This window comes from Somniosus microcephalus, chromosome 4, assembly GCF_052327205.1.
Source record: "Somniosus microcephalus isolate GS21.2 chromosome 4, FLI_Smic_1.0, whole genome shotgun sequence".
Lineage (NCBI taxonomy): Eukaryota > Metazoa > Chordata > Chondrichthyes > Squaliformes > Somniosidae > Somniosus > Somniosus microcephalus.
Window position 1 is genome coordinate 177,466,994 of NC_140990.1, and position 12,780 is coordinate 177,479,773.

A 12,780-nucleotide genomic window follows, 5' to 3' on the forward strand; every position below is an offset into this window, starting at 1 on the left:
ATAGAACAGCCCAAAATTCAACTGAACAGTTCAAGTTGCACTATTACTACTTTTAATTTTGAACTATGTAGATTTCCATATGACAGATGAGGCAGTTAGTCAGTGACTGACAGGATCTTAATGAGAAGGACTAATTATCCCAAGTGCTATCAAGGGCAAGAGTCAATATTTATCTAGCTTCGGACTATAATCTATCATCTACACATTAGCTTATTCTATGTCAATCCATTGTGGTCTTAATGGGTTTCAGATGAAGCTTTTAGATCAGATTCTACCTATATAACAGTTACTGCATTCAGAGTAATCCATTATACAATTACCAGAAACTGTGGTAGAAGCAGAAACTAGAATATCCTTTAAAAGGGATGTGGATAAATATTTGACAGAATAATTTATAAGGGTATGGGGAAAGGGCAGGGCAATGGGATTAAGTGGATAGCTCTTAGACAATGGGCACGGGTGCACTTGGCTGAATGGCCTCCTTCTGTGCTGTAAAATTCTATTGGAAAATTGGGATCTAACTATTAGATTAAGACGAACAGAAAGATGCAATGCATTTAATCTTTGTGCAAAGTATTATTGAAACACAAACTGCAGCCTCCTGTATGATAATTTCCAGATCCTACTAACTGTAGTTTGTCCCTTTGGAGACTGGAGTATGAAACTGGAGCAAGCAGGAGTGAAGGTGGTATCTTCTTGCTGATGGCCGTTAAGATTGCAGTTTTCATTTTGCTTCTAGTGTTTGCTTACCAGTTGTAATGTTTCAAACCTCCATTAGAATTGTACATAAACTGGAAAATTTCATTATGGGAAACTTCCATACTGAGCAAAGCTCCTGGCTGCCAAAGTACAAACAAATGAGCTATTAAGTCTTTTCACTGTACTGTAATACCTTTCAGGTTTCATTCTTGTTTTGGGAATACCCAGCTAAACATGTAGGACTCAGTCATTCTTATATTTTATTTGGCTACTCTTTTGCACCTGTATGACTGTATTAATACATCAAACATGTAGAATTTGAAAGACCTTTGCGGAAAATCATTAGAAATGTGTGTAGCTGCTTTACGCTACAGGTTGCAAATTACCTTCAGGTCACATACAGTTGTGAAGTGACCATCCAATTTTGTTTGTAAATGCAGAAATTAAACCCTTTGCTGAATAGATGCTCAAAAATCTTTATGGAAAACACTATCCTACATTTCAAATTACTTGTTCAAACATAGAAACAGCCATTACTTGTTCTGCTATTTGGTGCAATTTTGTATATAACATGAAATTATTTTAACATTTATTTAAGAGTTGTTCACCATGCTGAGGCTAAAAAGAGCAAAGATGCTGTTGGATTAATGATTTAACTTAAACTATGAGAAACTGATCCACATCCAAACTACACATTCACTTCCTTTCACAGTCAAAAGCAAGTTATCAATAGAAGAATGATAGAAATGAATTAGGCCTTATCTTACAAGTCCGTTAGTTAAGAAAGTTTAGATTAAACCCTGAAGCACTGAGCATATATCCATTTCAATTTTTTAAAACTACGAGAGAGAGAGAGAGAGAGAGAGAGAGAGAGAGAGAGAGAGAGAGAAGTAGAGAAAAACAGAGGTGCCAAGAAAAGGAGCTGAATAGGGCACTGTGGGTACGTACCAGGGAAACCAGGGGTGGTCTGCCCAAGGGGAGTAAAGGGGGTATGCTGCATAGCCAACTGATGAAGCTTGGTCAACTGCTGGGGGGTAGGAGGGGAAATTAGAACTAACTGATTACTTTACAATAACACAAACACTACTCTTAGAAACAAAAAAATAAAGTCAGTAAACAATGAACCATGCAGCAACATGGCGAACACTTAATTTGATGGAAAATAAGGTACTTTTTTTAAAATTGCAAATGATCTGTGTTGTGTCCCACCCTTTCTTAATGTCTCTCAATATCAAAACGATCTGGTCAGGAAGATTGGTGCTAGTCACTGCTAATGTCCCCTGGCAGACAAGAGGAAGCAAAGACTCATCCTCAGCTCTGTGAGCCAGGCAGACAGTTGCCAAGGTCTTTCTGAAAGTGGATGTTGGCAAGCCAGGCTTCATCTGGTGCCTTATCCGAGAGCTACCGATACCTACGTGATAACAGACAGGAGAGTCAGCCTCTGTTGGGACTCAAACATACCCCAGGTTCCTGATTCTTCATTACAGTTTTTTATTTCCATTTTTCCTCTCAAGGGCTCTGGTCTCCATGCGGGTTCCTTCAGCTGGGAGGATGGGTGAGTAAGCTGCGGGCTTCTCCACAACGTCGATGCCAGCGCCGCTTTGTACTCAGCCGACAAGAGGCACGCATCCTGTGGAGCAAGATGGCCAGTGTCAGAGTTGAGATGCTCCAGTAGCATGAGACACCCTGCCTTGCTGTCTGACTGAGAACTGAAGGAACTCACTGCAAGTGTGGCTGGAAGATTAGAGCATCCGATATTGCTGGCATCGAAGAAATTCATCACAAGGGTAGCTGCAGGATTTGAGTTTTAGGCTGCATTGCGACTCAAACCCACGATGCAAGGAGCATTTTAACCACTCAATAAGGACAGGTTGTTTATTTTACTATGCAGCATTAAACATTCAGGACCTAACTGCATGGTTAGAAGTGAAGGTATCCCTTTTTGTCTCAACAAACACAATAATGCTGTTAGCACAGTAACATTACTACCCAGAAGAGAAAGGAATGGAATGGATACTGAAAATATAGTAATTGACACTGAACCTGCAGAGGTTATGTGGGTCCTGACCCCACACGTCCTAAACTAATGCGATAAAACATTTATTTTTAATAGGTTCAAGATGCTTACTAGGTCTTGTGATATCAATAGTATCGGATGTCTGAAATCTCACTTAGTATGCCACATTGTGCTGAAGCCATTCAATATAAATATATATACTGGGGGGCGGTGGGGAAGGAGGGGGTTTGAGTAAAGAGAGTTACAAGCCAGTATTCCAATTAGGCAAGATCAGAAAGTAATCTGAAGTACTATGTCACACTGACTCATTTTAGCATTAGTTTCATATAAATATATCAATTTCAAGGGCTTTGTTGAATTTATCAGATGTCTGAAGTTTAATTTAGAGAAACATATATGTTTTAATTTCACTGTAGTTCGGAGAGTATCCAAGTGAGAGCCGTCAGTAGAAGTAGCAAGAGATCTTGTTACACAAATATCCGGTCATGCGCTTTGCAGGGAGCTACAGGCAATAAAGCTGCAAAATTGATGAGGGGCTTGTGGGTACTTAGAGGAAGTGTACATTCAGTTTTCTTCACGTTATAGAAGTGGGCGTTTCTACACCATGGAACTGCATCGTGAAAAATCGAAGATAATAGACCTGAAACACCTCTGACGAGATTGGAAAATCATATAGGCATTAAGTCACTTCTTAAAAAATTACTGGAGTTGTGCGCTTCACATATTCTATTTAACATGGTAGCATGTTATATTTGCATCCTTTCTAAAGAAGTGTTTTTGTTGTTAGAGATGCTGCAGCAATTCTTCACTCAACTGGAGCGACACTGAACTAAGCCTATTCTTCAGCGTCTGTCACGGTGGCATGTGTGGCAGGAACTGCAGGTGGATGAAAAAGGCAGAGATTCAACCCAAGATGCAGAATAGTAATCCTCACATGGCAGCACAAATGCTACTCTGCATTTTGAATTGTATATTTTTAATTGGCAAACGGTAGGTAGTAGACTGGTAGTATTAAACAATTCTACTACCACCAGTGCCAATTAATGACCACATTAAGAAATTCCCTGGCATCACATTTATAAATGGTATTTTTGTTTTTATTTGCAGTGCAGTTTCAGAGAGTTCCTTTTGATGGCACTCCTGACCTTGCAACAGTCACAGTTCTCAGCATCAACACCAAGCACTTTGCACAGCCTTCTTGTGCAGTGCACAAATTGATTGAGAGCCAACATGGATTTGTAAAGGGTAGGTCATGTCTAATGAACCTAAATGAATTTTTTGAGGAAGTAACTAGTAGTAGACAGAGGAATGTCTATGGATGTAGTTTATATGCCCTGCCAGAGGGTAAAATTAAAGCTCATGGAATTGAAGGCAAATTATTGACCTGATTAGGTGATTAGTTAGGCAGTAGAAGACAGACAGCAGGGATAATGGGTATGTACTTGAATTGGAAGGAAGTGACTAGTGGTGTCCCACAAGGATTTGGGCCTCAGCTATTCCCTGTATTTATTAATGACTTACATAACACGATAGAGAGCCACATATCCAAGTTTGCCGATGACACAAAGATTGGTGGTAGAATAAGTAGTGTAGACGGGAGCATAAAATTACAAAAAGAGACATTAATAGATTAAGTGAGTGAGCAAAACTGCGGCAGATGGATTTCAACGCAGGCAAGTGTGAGGTCATCCATTTTGGACCAAACAAGGTTAAATCCAATTAATGGTAAAAAGCTGGGAACAGTGGAGGTCCAAAGAGATTTAGGGGTCCATGTGCACAGATCATTAAAATAATCAAAAAGGCTAATGGAATGTTAGCTTTTATAACTAGAGGGCTAGAATAGAAGGGGGAGGAAGTTTTGCTGCAGCTATACAAAATCCTGGTTAGACCATATCTGGAGTACTGTGTACAATTCTGGACACTGCACCTTAGAAAGAATATATAGGCCTTAGAAGGAGGGCAGCGCAGATTTACCAGAATGTTACCAGGGCTCCAAGGGTTAGATTATAAGGAGAGATTACATAAACTAGGCTTGTATTCCCTGGATATAGAAGGTTAAGGGGCGATTTGATTGAGGATTTTAGGATTTTGAAAGGAATTGATAGGGTAGAGAGAAACTTTTTCAGCTGGTGGGGGAGTCTAGGACAAGGAGACATAGCCTTAAAATCAGAGCCAGGCCAGTCAGGAGAAAAGTTAGGAAACACTTCTTCACGCAAAGGCTGGTAGAAGTGTGGAAAACTCTACCACAAAAAGCAGCAGAAGCTAGCTCAATTAATGATTTTAAATCAGAAATCGATAGATTTTTGCTAGACAAGGGTATAACAAGGACATGAAGCCAAGGTGGGTGGATGGAGTTAGATCAGCCGCTGAATGGTGGAACAGGCTCGAGGGGCTGAGCAGCCTATTCCTGTTGCTATATCGACACTTTTTGTAATAATTTCAATACAGAAGTTCAGGTTCTGCAGGTGTATTGAAATTCTGTCCCTAATTCGGTTGTGTCCTCTGGAAAGTAAATACTTCAAGTTATGACCTTGAACCCCCACACCTTCTTTGATGCTGAGCATAGTTTAACCACAATTTGGATACATAATAGTGTACACTGTGGTACAAGACTGAACAATACCAGGGTATTACAGCCTTGTAATAAAATCTAGTTCATGTTACTGTTTATCTTATGCAGGTTTGGCATATCATTTTTTTGTTGTTGCCAGTGACAGTGTCACAATGGAAAGTAATGGAGGCTCCACTCTCATTCGTGTCCATGATTTGGCTAGAAGTGATATTGATTTATTTATTTTACTGGCAGATAGAGTAACATAGTTGTAAATGTAATTCTTTCCAATGGAAAATGGCTACACAATTCTGTTCAAAAACATTCTTTATCCCCAAGGATGTGGAACACTAACCAGAGTATCAGGTGTCACTTCAGTATTAATTTAATCCAACTATAATCACTGCAAGAGAGTGAGGCACTTATTTTCCATCAAATACTCTTGTAAACATTACTACAATATAACAAAGTGGTCCGTTAAAAACAATTACTAGAGATCACAAATACATAGGCAACTATACAAGTGAAATCTTAACAGAACATTTCATTATTAATATTCGTTAATAGTAGTAATGTACATAATCATGCATTTTATTTTCCATTTGAAGTCATGATTAGGGTAGAAAAGGGGGGGAAACTCACATCTGGGTGTGGAATGGCATACTGTCCCTGAATTGTATAGGCCTGTAAAAACGAAATAAAAAAATCTTCTTCAGAAGTTCCACATCTGAGAAATCATCCACAATTAACACCACTGCAAGCACCCGACCTGTGTCTAATTTCTCTACTCTGGAATGCATGATGTCTCAGCAAAGGTTTGGGTCAATAAATTCGAAGAAAAGCATGCAAAAAACTTAGGATTTTATTGATAGGAATTTTGAGCTGGAAAAAGACAAAACACAGGATGAAGTGACATCTGCAGACAATTAATTATACAGTACCCATTTCATTTTAGAAAACAACATTTTCTGTGGTAGTTATAGTCACACAACGTATGAGTTAACTGTTATTTAAAGGCATTAGCTAGTTGGACATTGGTGTTTGCCACTGGTATTTAAAGGTAAGTTCCAGAATGATAACGCATCAAAATACTGCACATCCTGCAAACATCCATTCATCCCATAGAAAGGACTCCCTCGTTAGTTTTCACCACCAATTTTCTGAAAAGCTGGCTTTACACTACAATGAATATCGTTTGATAATATACACACAGACACACACACACAGTCTAAAGATTGTCCATGTCACTGAAACTATGTACTTGCTCTATTTGTATTAAATTCAGTGTGTTTAAGAACACATCAGGGGTGGGGTGTGGGTTGTCACAGCAAAGGTTTTGCAGTAATATGACTGATGGTGCAATTATGCCACCACACTGCTAATCACAATTGTTGTTACCTTATTTTTCAAACAAAGGCAAATATGAAAATCACACTGTGTAGACATTTGTGCTGCAGGCGATGAAACATCAGCTATAATGCAAAGTTGCTACAATAACAACCATGGTGCTGCAGCAGAACTTTCAAGGAAGGCTGCTCTAAGAAGAAGAGTCTGTGCTAAAACACCACGGCCCAGAATCTGTGGTCCTGATGACGGCGAATTGGCAGAGTTCGCTGTCATTTTGCCTTAGAAACTGACCGCAACTTCAGGATTTAGCGCATGTGCAGCCTAATGCGGAAATCCTGAAGTTGCGGTCTGTCATTCACTGCTCCTCCACAGGCTGTGCTGTGCCCCCCATCTCACTCCCCCTCCACAGGCTGTGCTGTGCCCCCCATCTCACTCCCAGAGAGCCGGAAATCGGTGTAATCTGGGAAATCAGGGAAACTGACAAAAATTTCGGCTCTACCGCAGTAATTACATTTGTTAAATTCCCCACTAAAAGTTAAACCCAAAGGGATTAGGTGTAACTGGGCTTTTTACAGTGCATTGCTAAACAAAGGTTATGGGCCCTGAAAAACACATTTTAATTTTGTTTCGCCATAATGGACATTAATTTATTAACAGTAAAACATGATTCTGTAAATCTTGGAAAATAGTGAAGTGAATGACAATGGAGTAAACAGCTCTGGATGTTCATTGGGCGTGATATAGTACTCATATTCAAAGATTACACAGCAACAAAAATACCAATTGTTCTTCTATGTCAGTAATCAGTATAGTGCCTTTTTAAGCTATATAGGTCAACACTGCTAGATTTAGGACTGTAAATTGTTCCTGCACACTATGAACAAGAATATTGAAAGCAGAGTAGTTGGTGCGCAGGAGGCATTTGCATATAAACTCTGCTACTTGAGCATATGTAGCTGCTATTACAATAGTCTTTTTGGTTGAGATATTCAATACTTTTTGGAAGGTATCCATTATGTAGATGAAAGTGTTTGTACCAATTCCTTAAAATATTAGTGTACCCTTGCTCTGATGCAGCACCATTGCTTTCTCCTATTTTCAGTATCTATATTCGCTTGCACATAATTTTTAATAATCTCATGTAGCATTTTAGAAAATCAAACATTGCATCTATCACAATGTATGAATTATCTCCTAGACTTACCTTGTGGATATGCTGCTTTGACCGCCATCTTATGGAGAAAGGTAGGGGCTTTACATGGTCAGGTACAGAACTGAATAAAGATCTTTGCAGTTCCTCTGGGCGGTCCCACAGTTCAAAATGATCATGCTCTCGCTCATACCCCCCCAATCACTTCATTTGGCAACTAACTATCCAGCTCCCTCTTCAATTAGTTGGCACTATCTGCAACCCTGCTTTCCTTGGCAGTCTGTTTCACACATATGTCTGTCCAACTTGCCTCTTCTGATAAATCTGTGCACTCTGGTTATAGAGCTTGTGTCTGTCAATGTATTAGTGTTCACTTTACTAACATCCTTTAACCTGAAAAGACCTGTGCATGTATAATAGATGACAAAAGTAAAACGGGAGAAAAAGCAAAATAATTTAGCTCGGAAACTCAGTGAAATTACACACAAAGCAGTGAATGTTGTGAAGTAGCCAACCTAGTATAAAAAAGCCCTAACTGAAGAGATCTGAAAAATGATTTACCACGAACAGTGATCTTCAATTTGGGTACAATTACTTGTGTCAGGTTAACACACAAATATGCTGTTCTAATACAAGCATATCATGTGGGTTGGGATATCAGGGTGGCATCATAACACCCGTCTTTCAGAGGTGTGCCTGGCCATCATTTCCCAAAATCTCTGTACTACACATCCCAGGGATTTTTTCTTGCTGCAGACATCACGAGGTTGGTATCACATGCCCTTGGGTAACTGGCATTGAAACATTTTTTTTAAATTTGTGCCAAACCACACTTTTGAGCAGGAGTTTACATAGAAACATAGAAGATAGGAGCAGGAGTAGGCCATTCGGCCCTTCGAGCCTGCTCCGCCATTCAATGTGATCATGGCTGATCATCCAAATTCAGTACCCTGTCCCTGCCTTTTCCCCAAATCCCTTGATCCCTTTAGCCTCAAGAAATATATCCAACTCTTTCTTGAATATATTTAATGAACTAGCCTCCACCGCCCTCTGTGGCAGAGAATTCCACAGGTTCACCACTCTCTGGGTGAAGAAATTCCTCCTCATTTCAGTCCCAAATGGCTTACCCCTTATCCTTAGACTATGACCCCTGGTTCTGGACTCCCCGGCCATCAGAAACATCCTTCCTGCATCTAGTCTGTCCAGACCTGACAGAATTTTACAGGTTTCGATGAGATCCCCTCTCAATCTTCTAAACTCCAGTGAGTATAAGCCCAATCGACACAATCTCTCCTCATACGTCATTCCTGCCATCCCAGGTATCAGCCTGGTGAATCTTCGCTGCACTCCCTCCATGGCAAGAACGTCCTTCCTCAGGTAAGGCGACCAAAACTGCACACAATACTCAAGGTGCGGTCTCACCAAGGCCCTGTACAACTGTAGCAAGACATCCTTGTTCCTGTACTCGAACCCTCTTGCTACAAAGGCCAACATACCATTTGCCTTCTTAACCGCCTGCTGCACCTGCATGCTTACCTTCAGCGACTGGTGCACAAGGACACCCAGGTCTCTTTGCACTTCCCCTTCTCCCAATCTATTGCCATTCAAATAATAATCTGCCTTCCTGTTTTTGCCACCAAAGTGGATAACCTCACATTTATCCACATTATAGTGCATTTGCCATGTTTCTGCCCAATCACCCAACCTGTCCAAATCGTACTGGAGTTTCCCGACATCCTCCTCGCAGCTTACCCTCCCGCCCAGCTTTGTGTCGTCTGCAAATTTGGAGATATTACATCCAATTCCCTCGTCCAGATCATTAATATATAGTGAACAGCTGGGGTCCTAGGACCGATCCTTGCGGTACCCGACTAGTCACTGCCTGCCACTCGGAAAATGACCCGTTTATTCCAACTCTTTGCTTTCTGTCCGCCAACCAGTTCTCTATCCAAGTCAATACCTTGCCCCCAATCCCATGTGCCTTTTACAATTACCAATGTAAATCTTGCTTCTTACATACAGTGGCCTTTTAAAGACTTAGCTATAGTTTAGCATTGCCTTAAATATAGTTGGTTATTTTCCTTTTTGCTGAAAAAGCACTATTCTCTGCCTCCCCATCCTTTTCCAGGACACACATCTTCCCTAGCTGCAACGACAGACTGCCTATGTAGCTCCATTAGCAATGGAAAGATGCACAAAAGTAGCCAAGGTGACCAGCTCTTCGTGTTTCCATGGGGAGGGATCTGACTTCCACATGGTACCATGTCTGATAAAACGGTTGAAAGTAACAACTACCTGGGGAACTGTAGCCACAAACAAAAGTCCTACCACTTGGTGGTATAGTATGCAAGAGTTGTGAAGCACTGCAGTAAGCACCATCATGCTTTTCAGAAGCATCATAGAAGCCTGCTTACCCAACCTGTTGCGATGGGGAGGCATGCTGTCACCACCATATACAATTTAGATAGGATATTTTTTTTTTTTTTTTACTGTTAATACTGATTAGCACAATGTTTTTGAACACTGGCCCTAGTTAGTATTCAGTCACAAAACTACAAGTTATCAAATACCGACTGTGAAAACACTTACTGCTATACTAAGAAATATATTTTCCTAAATTCCCTTTTAGTTGGAGGGCAAAGCATTATAGCCCCAGTCAGAAAATTCTATGGTTCTTAAACACTGACTAATATTTAATTAAAACGTCTCAATAAATGCTTATTACTGTTGAATAGCTGGAAACTCACTAACTAGAATTTGGACTAGTCCATCTACTATCCAGTTATGCGGTGAGAAATCATGAAGTTGGTATACGCCTAACCCTGAATCAGTGGTTTAAACTAACAGTACTGAATGTCAATAAGAGAATTTTCTGAGATGGCTTGAAAGGTTTCTGGTTTCAAAGTATGTGATAGTTACTCAGTATATAGATCATCTTTGCTGAGACAAGCTGCATGTCTAGGATGTTCTGGAGCTACTCAACAATATTGTCACACATACATGTATACACTCAAGTGGGAGCATGGACAGACAGACACACGCGTATACACACACACAAAATCTCACACACAATCTTCTAAGCAGTTTCTGACACGGCTCAGTGGCCATTAGGATACAACATGCAAGTGAAGATGAGAAACCTGAATGCACTAACAGGCAGTGGCTGGTGCTGCAGTAAGAGGCTGAGGTTGGCTGCGGAGGCTGAGAGGGGATCTGCTCTTACCTGGCCACCTGCAAAAATGACGGGGGCAGAGGCGGGCTTTGGGCGGTAGGGGATGGTGGCACCTTTCGGTGGGGACTAGGAGGGACAGGGAAAGCATGTTAGAAACAGCATTAGAACATGTTCATCTCTGGAAAAAATAAAGGCAAATTCAATCACAAAACAGAGAAAATACACAATAATCACAAACACTTTTACAACTGCAGTACCCCATATTAACCTAGAATTCATTTAATCAAGACATATGCATCACAAAGTTATACTTTTAATAAAAAAGAGAATTTGTCATATAGAACAAATTAAAGATCATTATTCATTGCTGTTTGATGTATTACTGTTTTTTTTTTAAACAAATGTATACAGCAGAAAGTCATTCAACAATGCCAAACATCCTTCTCCCATTAAAACCATTTTTGACAAAGTTATAAGGTTCTAACTACTTCTATCTCGCTCTGGAAATATATTTCAAAAGCAGAGAAAATTTGTGACACTACATGATGTTGATCCAAGAGCCTGGAATGAACAGCTCGAGCTTGGGATGCTACAGAAATGGAAGCTTGAAAATCTTGGTAAATGTAAAGTTCCGACAGAAAACGAGGTAAGCACAGGCTCAACTTGATTCTTAGTGGCATGAGTTTACAAAGACTACCAATTGTTTGGCACTAACCATAAAAGCTCAAAGAGGCGGAAAAGATAGGTGGTGTGTGAACAAGAGAAAAATAGTGCAAGAGTGGTAGAGGTGCTCTTCAGATATTGAGGCAAAGGAGAGGGAGCTTTACTCTGGATCAGCCCCATTATGTGTTTCATTTATACGATTGCTTGATGTGGTGACTGGGTGCAATAAGGTGTAAACGTGTTTCATTCGCCAGCGTGGATATCACAGCTTTCATGAGGTCAAAAGTTTGCTAAAACATGTTTATTTGTCTGTAGTGAGACAACTGTACGTGCAGGTGAGGGCTTGGTAGTCTTTGCAAACCCATGCCACTAGGAATCAAGTTGAGACTGTGCCTACCTCATTTTATGTAGGAACTTTACATTTGGCAAGATTATCTTTTTTTTTTATTTGAAACTGCAACAAGCTTCCATTTCTGTATTAGGGGAAATTGAACATTTGTCTACTTGTGCCAAGTGACACCATCAAGCACTCTCAGATCAGCGACAGCAATGATCAGATGCAATGCAGAGTGCTCCTACATTATCTGGTCACTATTACATATTACTGCTTTGTCTGCTGGAGTGTCAATGATGCTCAAGTAACTGTCAAGAATCATGGACCAGGGGGGGTTATTTGCTATTGATTTGACAAATCCTATTTAAAAATTGGATACACTTTGCCGACCTGGGTAAATTACATCTTTCTGATAAAACTGTTACTTGTCACACAAGAATTAACAAAATAATTGAAGATTTCAGAAAAACATCAGTATCCTCCAAAGTCCTGTGACAGAATGTGGAATTAAAACGCCTCACACTTGTAAATCAGATGGGGAAAAATTCTGAAATATTGAATTTATTTAAAGGCGTCTAATCCCTAATCTACAAAGACTGCCCCTTACCTCACCTGTCTCCTTTAGCGATTGCATTTCACATATTTGTTGCTCTTCACTTCAATCACTAAGGGGAATTGTGGCAAAGGTATTTCAATATACTTTAAAGTTTAAAGAAAAAAGTTCTCCTCCACCTCCACACACTATTCCATTTCCAGACTAGAAAGCAATTTAGTCGTGTCAGCAACTTATCCATGATTACTGTTAATACTGTTTCAAAATTGACTGGTAGAAGATTGCCAAGAATGG

At 40.1% G+C, this 12,780-nt stretch overlaps 1 protein-coding gene across 20 annotated transcripts in view; it reads right to left on the bottom strand.

The window, feature by feature from the left end:
• The window catches only part of LOC147120019 (poly(rC)-binding protein 3), a 319,465-nt gene that overhangs the window by 15,328 nt on the left and 291,357 nt on the right, over window positions 1–12,780 (bottom strand). For 9 of the 20 annotated variants that reach the window (XM_085985515.1, XM_085985526.1, XM_085985512.1 and 6 more), the window contains 3 exons: window positions 10,919–11,062; window positions 5,910–5,951; window positions 2,161–2,329 (listed from right to left, as the gene is read on the bottom strand). In XM_085985515.1, the coding sequence (XP_085841641.1) occupies window positions 2,161–2,329; window positions 5,910–5,951; window positions 10,919–11,062 (355 nt within the window). Of the gene's footprint in view, window positions 1–1,647; window positions 1,727–2,160; window positions 2,330–5,909; window positions 5,952–10,918; window positions 11,063–12,780 lie in introns of all 20 variants that reach the window. The other 11 variants (XM_085985531.1, XM_085985519.1, XM_085985518.1 and 8 more) reach the window with 5 other exon arrangements.